At 40.9% G+C, this 12478-nt stretch overlaps 1 protein-coding gene across 1 annotated transcript in view; it reads left to right on the top strand.

The window, feature by feature from the left end:
- Positions 1 to 3599, top strand: part of WWTR1 (WW domain containing transcription regulator 1) — a 129353-nt gene extending 125754 nt beyond the window's left edge. The window contains exon 7 of the mRNA XM_061194576.1: positions 200 to 3599. Within this exon, the coding sequence (XP_061050559.1) occupies positions 200 to 384 (185 nt within the window). The 3' untranslated portion in view covers positions 385 to 3599. The remainder of the gene's footprint in view (positions 1 to 199) is intronic.
- Positions 3600 to 12478: the final 8879 nt, after the last annotated feature.

Consider the following 12478-nt stretch of genomic DNA (forward strand, 5'->3'; position numbering starts at 1 on the left):
ATCACCAATTGAGTTTCAATAATGCGGTAGCTGAAATTTTGCACAGAGATGAAATATTTAAGACCTGCAGCAATAAAATCTTCTGGTGGAACGTAGGCACAGTGGAAATGAAGATGAGAGTTATGTTGACACTTGAATTTGTCCCTCTTTCAAGAGCTCTAAAAAAGAATTAAAATGGTTTCATTTCATTCTGTTATAGGAGAAAATGCAGGACAGGCACCCATGAACATCAACCCTCAGCAGACCCGTTTCCCTGATTTTCTTGACTGTCTTCCGGGAACAAATGTTGATCTAGGAACTTTGGAATCTGAAGATCTGATCCCCCTCTTCAATGATGTAGAATCTGCTCTGAACAAAAGCGAGCCTTTTCTAACCTGGCTGTAATCAGTACCATTGTAGCTTGGATGCAGCCGTGACCTGACATTTCCTGGGCCTCTTGGAAAAAGCGATGGAGCAGAGCAAGTCTGCAGGTGTGCCGCTTACTGCCTCCGTGACGCATGCTCCCTCCTTTCCTTGTGGCCAGTTTAATCATTGCCTGGATTTGATTGACAGTAACTTAAGTTAAACATAAATAAACATTCTACTTTCATTTTCTGCAAGCCTGCCTTCCTGTGATGGGTTATGCAGAATTGTTTCAGCAGAATTGATTATGCAGAATTGCTTCTCTGCTTTCCTTTCTGCTGCCCCATGACTAAGCTTTATGGGTGTTAGTTGAAATTTATACATCAATTGATTATAAACCATGAAAAGCTGACCACAGGCAGTGACTTCTGACAGGCGGCTCGGTCCAGGAAATGTACACAAAATTCAACCTGATTTACAGTTCCAAAAACTGTGTTGATGACATTAGTACCAAATGCTTTAAAAAAATATTTAACTTGAGCTTTAAAAATCATTGTACAGGTAGTAAAATTCTGCTGTTTGGAATACAATGTAGTCTGGGATCCATGCTGGTTCTGTTGGTTCTTATTACCCTGTATTCACAAAGGCACACACAGTCCTATTGTAGTTTACCCTTCAGCAGCATTAGTCACAGCTCCTACACTAAGATCTTATGAAAGAGACCAGTTTGGTACCAATTATGAACATTTATTAAACAAAGGTTTTTAAAATTACAAGTTGGATTTTTTTTTAAACTGCAGCTTAGAAGTCAATGTTTATTTTATGAAGCACTATCATTTTGTAGCTGATGACAAAGGGCAGCCAAATGTTTTTGATAAGTCAGGACAACTGTATTTTTGTCTTTTGAAACTGTTCTGGAAACATCAGGACCACATAGCTTTCAACCTGATGGCACGCACAGTAAGCTGTTGCTTTTAAAATTCCAAAGCCTTGTCGGTTTTGCTTCTTTCAAGATTTCAAGGGTTTAAAATAATCTTATCTAGGAAACTGTTTGAAGGATGAAGCAGATCTCTGACTGACATGTAAAGAAAATGCCCCCTGAGGGTGTATGGTGGAGACATGTTTCTGAAGTCACTAATGTTGATTCCTAAGTATATTATCCTAACCTTGTTTGCTACAGTTGGTATAAAAAGGCATGAAATATGTACTCAATACCTCTTATGTAACCAAAACCGTTTTTTATTAGCTTTTAAGGACTGAGAGAGAGCATTGGGTTTGCCTGGCATGCCCCCTGCCTGCATTGCCAATGAAGTCCTCAACTGTTTAATATTTTGAACGGACATTATTTATAATCTATGAATTTAATATCTTTTTTTGAGAGACGTTAATAGTGCAGGTCTCTGAGAGGAACCTTTCCATTCCCAAGGGGCTTATTTGCTGGGGATCTGAGATCCTTTTTGATCTACCAAAAGGTAGATGGGCAGAATACATCTTATCTTGTTGGAAAGAAAGCAAGTGTAAAGGTCAGAGATGAAGTAGTAAAGTTAGGGAATGTAGTGGAAAGGCTGTTAGGTGTGAAATGGAAATAGACAAGCTGTAGTACCCCAAAAGCAAGACGAGCAGGAGGTATGAGGTGCCCCCAAAGAGCAAAGCAACAATTTTCTCCTACAGTCTTTGTACCAAAAGACTGTTGTAGAAGAAAAGAAGGCTTCGGTGCACTTTATGTGGGAAAAGGAGGGGCAGGACTAGTGTTGCCCTGTCTACGCTGATGTTAAGTGTGTAGGCGGACAAGACCATAAACCTACCATTGCTTCCAACACAATGAAGTGACTTTTTTCCCCTGAAGGACCCATGGTTTCTGTTCCTCTGATTCCTTCTCTCTCTCTCAAAGCGCTCTGAGAGAGATGGGGGTAGATGTTTCTTTTGCTACTAAATTGAAGGGAGCACTATTTCTTTTCCTCTTGTGTTAGCAATAATTGCAAAAAGCATTGTACATTCTTTCTAAGAAAAAGCAAAAAAAAAAAAAAAAGGACTCAAAAACAAGGGACCTAGTAAAACTGAGCAGTGTTACTGTATTTTTAAAAAATATTTTTATAGACTCATTTTCAGGTTATTAAACATAAAAGAAACAGATACCCCTCTCTTTTTAAAGTAGTTAAAACATCGATGATTTGTATTATCAATTTTTAGAAGTAATTTCCTAGTAAGCTTGTGGCATTAGAAAATACTAGAAGAATTTTTTTAGTGAAATTAGTTGGAACATTTATTAATGAACATAACAATTATTTTTCCAGAATTAACTATGGACCCTGACTACGTGTTTACTAATAAATGAAGCCAGATATAATTTTTGTTGTTATTTTTAAGGCCATAAAATATGGCCTTTGTTAAAGAACACTAAAGCTAGAAATCTAAAGTAAGAACAACTTTTTAAAGGCTCTTTCCTATTATTGTAAGTGTTAAAACCCCTGCAGAATTCATGATACGGTGCTATTTATACTATATTTCTTATTATAAAAGAACTGCCACAATATCTCATCTTTTTAGTCCTAAATCAATCAATAAATTTCAACATTTCATCCAATAATTTTGCAAGAGAAAAGGCAGATTAAAAGTTGAAATTGAAAAATAATTTCAGAGATCTTTCAAGGTTTTTTTTTTTCCCCTGATAAAACACATTTTCTTGAAGTAAATACATTGTCAAAACCTATTTGCAATTCTGTGAAATCAGTAATTGTTAGTGTTTCACCATAGAATTTAGGCTGTGAAATGCCATTTCTTTTCACTGATTATACAACATACATGAAAACAGAGTAAAACCTTCAGCTTGCTGGGGCTGCTGCTGACTCCAGCTTGAGAGAAAACCTCTGTAGAAGAAGGTGATCTGGAGTGAGTTTTGTTAATGACAAGTTGTGTTCTCATGGCATAATTGGAAAGTAACTTCCGAAAGTGCAACTTTTATGAAAAATAAAAGCTGTTAAAAGGAAATTGTAGATTAATTTAATTGGGAAAATGGGTGATTGACAGAGACCGTTTCCCTAACACACTACATCATTTATGTGTTAGTATTTTAACTTTTTAAAAAATTATTTCTACATTTTGTAATATGATATATGTGTGTTTATTTTTAATTTAGATTGCTATACATACAGAAAGTATGCAGAAAAATCAGTCAGATCAAACCATTTTAACTGCAGTTTGGTACTGGTTTTTACTTCTCTGATTCTGTATAAGAAAAATAAATACAGTTGAATTTCCACTTGGAGCCTTTATCTTGTCATTATTTGTGTGTGTTCCTTTTACTGAGGGCTTTGGGTGGTACTGAAGAAAGGCTTATGTAACCCTCCTGGCAGACAATGAAAGAAATAAAATTTTGTAGGCAAACATTTTTTTGGCTCAAATGCCTGGTCTTCAATATTCTAAATATCCACAGAATTCTGGTTTCTACTTTATTTGAAGTAACTCACTGAGACTTTATTTGAAGTAACTCACTGAGACTTTAAAAACTATATATATATATATATATATATATTTTTTTTTTTTTTTAAATCACACAGTCCTTCCAACACCCTCACAGATTTGACTGAGACATCAGAACTATAGGATTCTTAGGCGTTCCTCTGTTATTAACAATAAGCTGTGGCTTCTCGTCAAAACTAAAAACAGCTTATCATTCATTCTGAGTGTAGGCTTGTGACAGTGTATTTTCTCTGTCTGTTGAGTCCCTTGATTCTTGCTGTGGTGATACCTTATGAGGTGAGGGCACTCTTTTTTTTTTTTTTTTTTTTAATATTCCTTTTTTTTTCATTAATTAATTAATTAATTTATGGCTGTGTTGGGTCTTCGTTTCTGTGCGAGGGCTTTCTCCAGTTGCGGCGAGCGGGGGCCACTCTTCATCGCGGTGCGCGGGCCTCTCACTATCGCGGCCTCTCCCGTTGCGGAGCACAGGCTCCAGACGCGCAGGCTCAGTAGTTGTGGCTCACGGGCTTAGTTGCTCCGCGGCATGTGGGATCTTCCCAGACCAGGGCTCGAACCCGTGTCCCCTGCATTGGCAGGCAGATTCTCAACCACTGCGCCACCAGGGAAGCCCGAGGGCACTCTTAATAGCAGAGTGTTTTTAAGCAGAAGCATTCAGCTAAACAACAGAAAGAAGAGATCCTGGTGGAAACAACTTAGCCACAGTCCAGAGTCTAAGTCTCAAGCATCGTTTTAAAAGCTGTATTTCATCATCACTTTTTTTTAAATTTAGTTTTGGCTGCGTTGGGTCTTCGTTGCTGTGCGCGGGCTTTCTCAAGTTGTGGCGAGCGGGGGCTACTCTTCTTTGTGGTGCGCCGGCTTCTCATTGCGGTGGCGTCTCTTGTTGTGGAGCACGGGCTCTAGGCACACGGGCTTCAGTAGTTGTGGCTCCCGGGTCAAGAGCGCAGGCGCAGTAGTTGTTGCCCTGCGGCATGTGGGGTCTTCCCGGACCAGGGATCGAACCCGTGTCCCCTGCATTGGCAGGCAGATTTTTTTTTTTTTTTTGCTTTCAAAATATAATCTAATTAAATATTGAACAATACAATGTTAAAAAAGACAATTTGTTATGGAAAGAGAATCACACAAAGCATTCATTTTGTATATGTCCTTAACACTGTTGATAGTATTTCTAGCCCAGAGTCATTGAGTTTCAAATATATGTCCTGCTTCCAGTACATTTCAGTCAAATCTGAGTTTTCTTTTTTTTTTTTTAACCTCTTTATTGGAGTATAATTGCTTTACAATGGTGTGTTAGTTTCTGCTTTTATAGGCAGGCAGATTCTTAACCACTGCACCTCCAGGGAAGTCCCTCATCATCACATTTAAGGTACCGGGAGCTCACTGTTGAAAGTGTTATAAATACCAACATGTATAAAGTAAAAAGTGAAAGTTCTCTATCTTTCAAATCTCACAGGAGATCGATGGATTTGTGTCGTGCACACAAAGACACGCTCTTTTCTTATAGCATTTTTGAGAGTTCAATACTTATAACAGACAGGAAGATGAGAAACTGATATTTTAATATGACTCTAATCCCCATAAATAATACCATTTCAACAAGCATGTTCGTTTCTACTCAACCAGAGGGCCTGATATTTCCACTATTAAGATTACAGACTGTTTCCAGAAAAAGGGCCCCCTCAAATATCTTACCTGGGTAATGATGATGTGACTAGTTAGGCTATAAGTGGAGAAAATTATGGGATTCACTAAACACCCGCACTCTAGGAGAATCCATTTATGGAATTAGCATAGAGTAAAATAAGAGCTTCAGAGAATGAGAACAAGGGAAAGATTAATGGGGAAAGGTGAGTCCAGCCCATTCCATGCAGCACTGAAGGTCCTGGAGAAGGGTGGGTGTGGGAGCTGAGGAAGGGCAGGTGTGGGCAGTCTCCTTTACAAATTTGCCCTGGGCTTCACTTCCTACAACCAATTAAGAAGGTCAGTACCATGTCGCTATTAATTAACATCTTGGCCTTAGCCAAGTTTCTAGGGTTGTGCAACTTCAGTTTCTTTACATGTAAATTGGCTATTACAGTTTAAAACAGGGGGTTACAATGAGAGAGTGGTGAAGATCAAGAGAAGTGACTTATGTAGAATACTCAGTAATTCAAAAATGGTCAATAAGTGTTCATTTCCTTCTTTTTTTGGTGAGCTTTTCCCTCTCTTCTTCCCAGGCCACGTTTTTCTCAACAGCATTTACCACCATCTAACAGTAAGATGTCACTGTCTCCCCCCATTAGCCTGTCAGTGCTGTGAGAGCAGAGATGTTTTTTCTTTAGCATCTAGCACCTAGAACCATACCTGGTACACTGTTCAAAAATATTTTCAGAACATCTGTTGGATGAATGAATATGTTTGTGAGAATTTGTCTTTCACACTGCAACCCTTCCTGTGGACGGCACCATCTTTGATTGACTTGTTTGCTTGCACTTCTATGTCTTGAATTAAAGAGGCTTCTGGAAAATGTTCCTCGACGGGGAAATATTAGAAAAAACTGGATTCTTTAGAAAGATGGCCAAACCTGCCTGCTGAGAAATTATTTGCTGAGTGATCAGCTGGGCCGGGTTGCCATTAGAGGGCAGCAGATGGCTTTGTCATGTGTGGTGACCAACGCCAGGAGAGGCTGGGGAAGGAGTGGGACATCACGGGACCAGGAAATAGAAGGACATACAGAATACTGATATTTTTGTTAACCTTCTTTGCACTCAGCTATATATCCCTTGCCAGGAAGAGCTATAACTTTTGAGTGAGAATAAAGTTATTTTTAAGTACATAGGAAAAAAAAAAAGGAAAAAAAAAGGCATTCTCAGAGCAAGGTTTATAGTGGAGTCAATGGATCACCTGCCTCAGATTATCCTAAGATGTCAGCGTAGAATGTGACTTTCCCTGACTTCCCGAATCTGAACGAGGCTGAGGGCTGGGAATCTGCATTTATTTAGCAAACTTCCAGGTGATTCTGGTGGACTCTCAAGTTTGAGGACCACCACACCTGATGAGTAGTCTCTAAACTTTTCTATCATGGAACCCCAGGGTATGTATGTTTGCCTGCTCATTTCTCTGTTTGTAAATTATATACATAGATGTTGTCCGAATGTATCTTGTACATTATAAAACATTTCACAAAAATGGAAATTTTGAAAGGTTGAAAAAACATATGTTAAATTTTATATATGAACTTCCCACGCCACATTTTGGATGAGAGGATAAGGATAATTCATGCTGATGAAATGTTGTTTATCTGATCTTCAGGCTGATTGTGATGGCACAGTATTCATTTTCTCAAGTTTATGGCCCCAACATCAACAGGCATGAGGCAACATGATTATCCATAGAGGTTTTATTTTTGCTCCAAAGAGTCACTGGGAATTCTCTCTCTCTCCTTCTCCTTTGCCCCAGAATTCACATTTGGTGCTGGGGAAAGTTGTCATGTTCACCCTTTTCCCCAACCTGATGCCCTGAGTGCAACTTCTGGGTGGGAAACTGAGTGTGGATTGGTCGGTGTGTCGGCATCATAGAGCCCAGCAATGCCCAGGTACTTACACACACACACACACACACACACACACACACCCCTCTGGGGCTACTTCAAGATGGAACAAGTTGCAAAATCATCTGCTATGAAACTCTGCCTACAAAAAACTTTAAATTTGCGATTAAATTCTAAATTTGGCTCTTCACTTTCTGAGGTCAAAGGTCCCTTTGAGGATCTAATGAAACCTATGAATTTTCTCTCCAGAATTGGGGGGTAAAAATTACTCATCTGACTGCATACACCATTTCAGAGGGTGTGAAAATTTCTGGAGTTCTCAAAGTGGGGACTCTAAGCCAGCAGCATCAGTGTTTTCTGGGAACTTACTAGAAATACTCCACCCTCAAAGCCTACTGAATCAGAAACTTTGCAGTAGGAATAAGCCCTCCAGGTATTTTTGGTGAATATTCAAGTTTGGAAACACTCCAGAGCAATGGTTCTCAAAACTGCCTCCCTATTAGAATCACCTGGTGAGTTTAAAAAAAAAAAAGCACTGATGCCTGGGCTTCAATCTCTTTTAATTAAATCAGTATCTCTGGAGGTGAGGCCTGGACATTGGGATTTTTTAAAATTAATTTTTATTGGAGTATAGTTGATTTACAATGCTGTGTTAGTTTCTGCTGTACAGCAAAGTGAATCAGTTATGCATATACATGTACCCACACTTTTCTAGATTCTTTTCCCATATAGGCCATTTCAGAGTATTGAGTACCATTCCCTGTGCTACACTGTAGGTCCTTATTAGTTATCTATTTTATATACAGTAGTGTGTACATGTCAATCCAAATCTCCCAATTCATCCCTTCTCCCCCCTTCTTCCCTTGGTAACCATAAGTTTGTTTTCTACATCTGTGACTCTTATTTCTGTTTTGTAAATAAGTTCACTGTACCATTTTTTTAGATTCTACATATAAGTGATATCATATTTGTCTTTCTCTGATTTACTTCACTCAGTATGACAATCTCTAAGCCCATCCATGTTGCTGCAAATGGCGTTATTTTGTTCTTTTTTATGGCTGAGTAATATTCCATTGTATATATGTACCATTTAGGTTGCTTCCGTGTCCTAGATATTGTAAATAGTGCTGCAACGAACATTGGGGTGCATGTGTCTTTTCAGATTATGCTTTTCTCTGGATATATGCCCAGGAGTGGGATTGCTGGATCATATGGTAGCTCTATTTTTAGTTTTTTTAAGGAACCTCCATACTGTTCTCCATAGTGTCTGCACCAACTTACATTCCCACCAATAGTGTAGGAGGGCTCCCTTCTCTCCTCACCGACTCCAGCATTGATTGTTTACAGATTTTTTGGTGATGGCCATTCTGACTGGTGTGAGGGAACACTGGGACTTTAAAAAGCTCTCCAAGGAGTTAAGCTCTGTGGACCCAGATTTTAATAAGCTAGGCTATTCAGAGAAAACTAGTTCCTCCTAAAGAGGAACTTTGAATGACCTGACTCATAGCTCTCATTTACCGGCGAGGAAACTGAGGCCTGGAGCTTTCCCCAAGGTCGCACAGGTACTGACTGTCTCAGGCAGCATCCAGCTCTCCACCGTTCCCTGTTCCAGGAGGGGCCACACACTGAAACAGCGAACCGGTCACGTTCCTGAGGAAGCCTGGACGGGGAAGACGTGCGTGTTCAGCAGTAGCCGAGATCTCTGCATTTGCTGAAGCAGATCATTGACATCAACTCCCAGATGTTTTTATTCTTTAGTCCACTGTCTGCAGTACCTGCTGCCCATTTGCACTGAACTCAGCGCCTGGCGCTTTCTCGAGAATGAGCTTAACCTGTGCCTGGCCGGTGGAAAGCAGCGGAGCTGGAGTGCGGCGAGGGGGCGGTCTTGGTGTTGACACTTGCGGGTGCCCTGCAGGAGAGCCTGGTGGGGTCAGAGGGAGGCTCAGGCTTGGAGCCAGGTGTCCCGGGTTTAATGCCAGCTCTGCCACCGTCTTGCTCTGTGACCTTGGGCCTCTTGCTCAACCTCTTCATGCCTCAGTTTCCTCACTTCTCACTTAAGGGTGATAATATTAGCATAATTAATCCCCAGGCGCAGGTTGTGATTCAATGGGTTTGACGGAGGTCAAGACTGATGTCTGCCTCAGAGCACATGCTCTGCAAGTGTCAGCTTCTCAGCTGGTGGCAGGCATGGGGGCACATTGCTTAGGAACCTGCTTTTCTTTTCTTTCCTTTCCTCTTCTTTTCTTTCCTTCCTTTTCTTTCTTTTCTCATTTCTTTTCTTCTCTTTTCTTTTTTCTTTTCTTCTCCCCTTTTTCCTTTTCTTTTTGCTTCTTTCCTTTTCTTTCTTCTTTTTTAACCCCAAGGGTTATAGAATTCTGCCTCGGCATTCCAGCTTATTCCACACAGAGAGAATAAAATCATTAAATAGAAATAACTGGGAAATAAAATTTATAGGAGTGAGCAGCCAGGGGACTCCGTGTGTGGGTGTCTTTATATAGGCGCTTTGAAAGATTCTATAAAAATAATGATTTTGATTATCACGTTTTAATTGATAGTTTTCACTAATTCAGGTTAGCATGAATTAATGAACAGTATAAATTATGACATTTTAAAAAATAACAAAATTTTGATATTTCAGTTTTACAATGGAACTTTAAGTTAGCATAAGAAAGCATCCCTTCCTAGGTGCTTTTAGAAGAATTCGGGAGGTAGGGAGCACAGGGCCGAAAGTGTGGACTTTCACCCTCAAATAGTCCAACTCTCTGGGTTTATTTTATTCTTTCTTTCTTTATTTGTTGGCCATGCCTTGAGGCATGTGGGATCTTAGTTCCCGAACAGGGGATCAAACTGTGCCCCCTGCAGTGGAAGCGCTGAGTCCTAACCACTGGACCGCCAGGGAAGTCCCTTTTATTTATTTATTTTTCACTTTTTTTTCCGACTCTCTGGGTTTAGATCATGGACTTCCCACTTGCTTTTTATGAGGTCCTGGGGAATTTATTTTTTCTAAACTTCACTTTAGTCTTATACAAAATGGGCTAATCGTAGTTTCTTTATCTTAGAGTTGTATCAAATAAAAACAAACGCAGGCTTAGAAAAGGGGAAACTTTATTCAAAAGGACTATTGCATCAGGAAAATCACCAATCTCAGGAACCTGCAGGCATCTCAAAAACAAATCAAAAAGGCTTTTCTTTTATGGGAGGGGTAAGCAGACCTTCGCAGCAATGGGAAGTTGGGTGAGCAAGGGGCCTTGATGGCCGGGGGTCTGACAAGAGCGGTGTCTCGCTGTGGTCAGCCCATTCCCTGGATAAGCTGATAAAGGGACACTTGAGTGCTTGCCCAGGCTTAGGAGCAAGCAGAGTTCAGGGTCCTGTGAGGAGGAGAGGAGGATCACTAAAGCTTGGTCAAGACAAAGAAGCAGGGACGATATGGGCCGTTGTGGACACTTGGCTGGTTGTTTTGAGGATTAAGTGAAATTCTCCACGTATATCACTTACCAAGATTTCTGGGTATATACCATGAATGCCGAGTTATTTTTTTTTTATTACAAATGCTTGATTCTAAAATACGTGAGAGTAGCTTTTTCTTTCTCTTGAGCAGAATAATTTATTCATAGAGCCATAACAAGGATAACAGTCTATTCAGTGAGCATTTACTATGTTCCAGGCCCAATGGTGGGGAGAAGTACAAACATTGATGAGACAGAGTTTCCGAGCACAAGCAGTTCTCAGTCCAGAGGGAAAGAAGGAAGTGTTATGTGATATAACTTGCAAAGGGCAACCGTTCTGACATATACAGGATGTCATGGGAGAAAGTGGAGGGGTTGTCAATTAGCTGGGGGTACTGTGATGAAGGAAGAACAAGATGAGAAGTGAGCTGAGTCTTAAAGGAGAAGAAGGGCTTCCCTGGTGGCGCTGTGGTTAAGAATCTGCCTGCCAATGCAGGGGACACGGGTTCGAGCCCTGGTCCAGGAAGATCCCGCATGCTGTGGAGGAACTAAGCACATGCGCCACAACTACTGAACCCGCATGCCTAGAGCTCGTGCTCCGCACCAAGAGAAGCCACCGTAACGAGAAGCCCGTGCACCGCAAGGAAGAGTAGCCCCCGCTCGCCACAACTAGAGAAAGCCTGCGCGCAGCAACAAAGACCCCCCCCCCACAAATTTTAAAAATAAAGGAGAAGAAGCAGTTACCCTAATGAATAAGAGGGAAAGAGTGTTCCCAGGCAGACAGAACAGCACATGCAAAGCCAGGATTTCAAAGAGTGTATGGGGTGCCAATGACAACAGGTAGTTACTGGATCCCTGAGTTCCAGGCAGAGCAAGGGCAGAGGCCAGTGGGGGCTGGGTGACGGAAGCCATCGAAAGGACAGGAGCATGCTAAATTTTGTGTTTAGGACACATCTCGGCTCACTCCTGCGGTTCTAAGTCTACCTAATACAGATGATGACATTCCCTAAGACGAGGATTTCAGGACAAGCATGTATGGAGGGACTGGGAGAGTTCAGCTTAGAAATGTTGCTTTGAGATGCCAGTGAGGAATTCAAAAACAGACATTTAGCAGGCAAGGCAGTGGTCTGGGCTGGAGATACAGACATGGGGGTCATGAACATAGTCATGAAACCACAGCAGTGAAGATCATCTGGGAGTATATTTAGACCAAGAAAAGCAGTGCTCTGAAGTCAGAACATTTAAGGAACAGAGTACCTTCTTTTCAATGTATGTATGTCACTTTGGTGATGGGCAGATATTTATTTATGCACATATTTGGGCATTCAACCAATTACTGAGCACTTTCTGTGTGTAAACACTGTTGGTTTCCAGGATAAAGAACTATGGCTCTTCTCCTCAAGCAGTACACATTCTAGACGAGTGATTCTCAATAATGGGTGACTTTGCCGCCCAGGGGACATTTGGCAACATCTGGAGATACTTTTGGTTCTCACAACTGAGAAGGAGAGGTTGATACTAGTATCTAGTTGGTAGAAGCCAGGGATGCTGCTAGACGTCCTACAGTACACTGGGCAGCTCTTCTCATACCTGACAAAGGATTACCTCACCCAGATGTCAGCTATGAGGAGGCTGAGAAGCCCTGATCTACACTAAGAAACAGGACGTGTACACAGTCAAGAAA

The sequence above is a fragment of the Eubalaena glacialis genome, chromosome 6, assembly GCF_028564815.1.
Source record: "Eubalaena glacialis isolate mEubGla1 chromosome 6, mEubGla1.1.hap2.+ XY, whole genome shotgun sequence".
In the NCBI taxonomy this organism is placed as follows: domain Eukaryota; kingdom Metazoa; phylum Chordata; class Mammalia; order Artiodactyla; family Balaenidae; genus Eubalaena; species Eubalaena glacialis.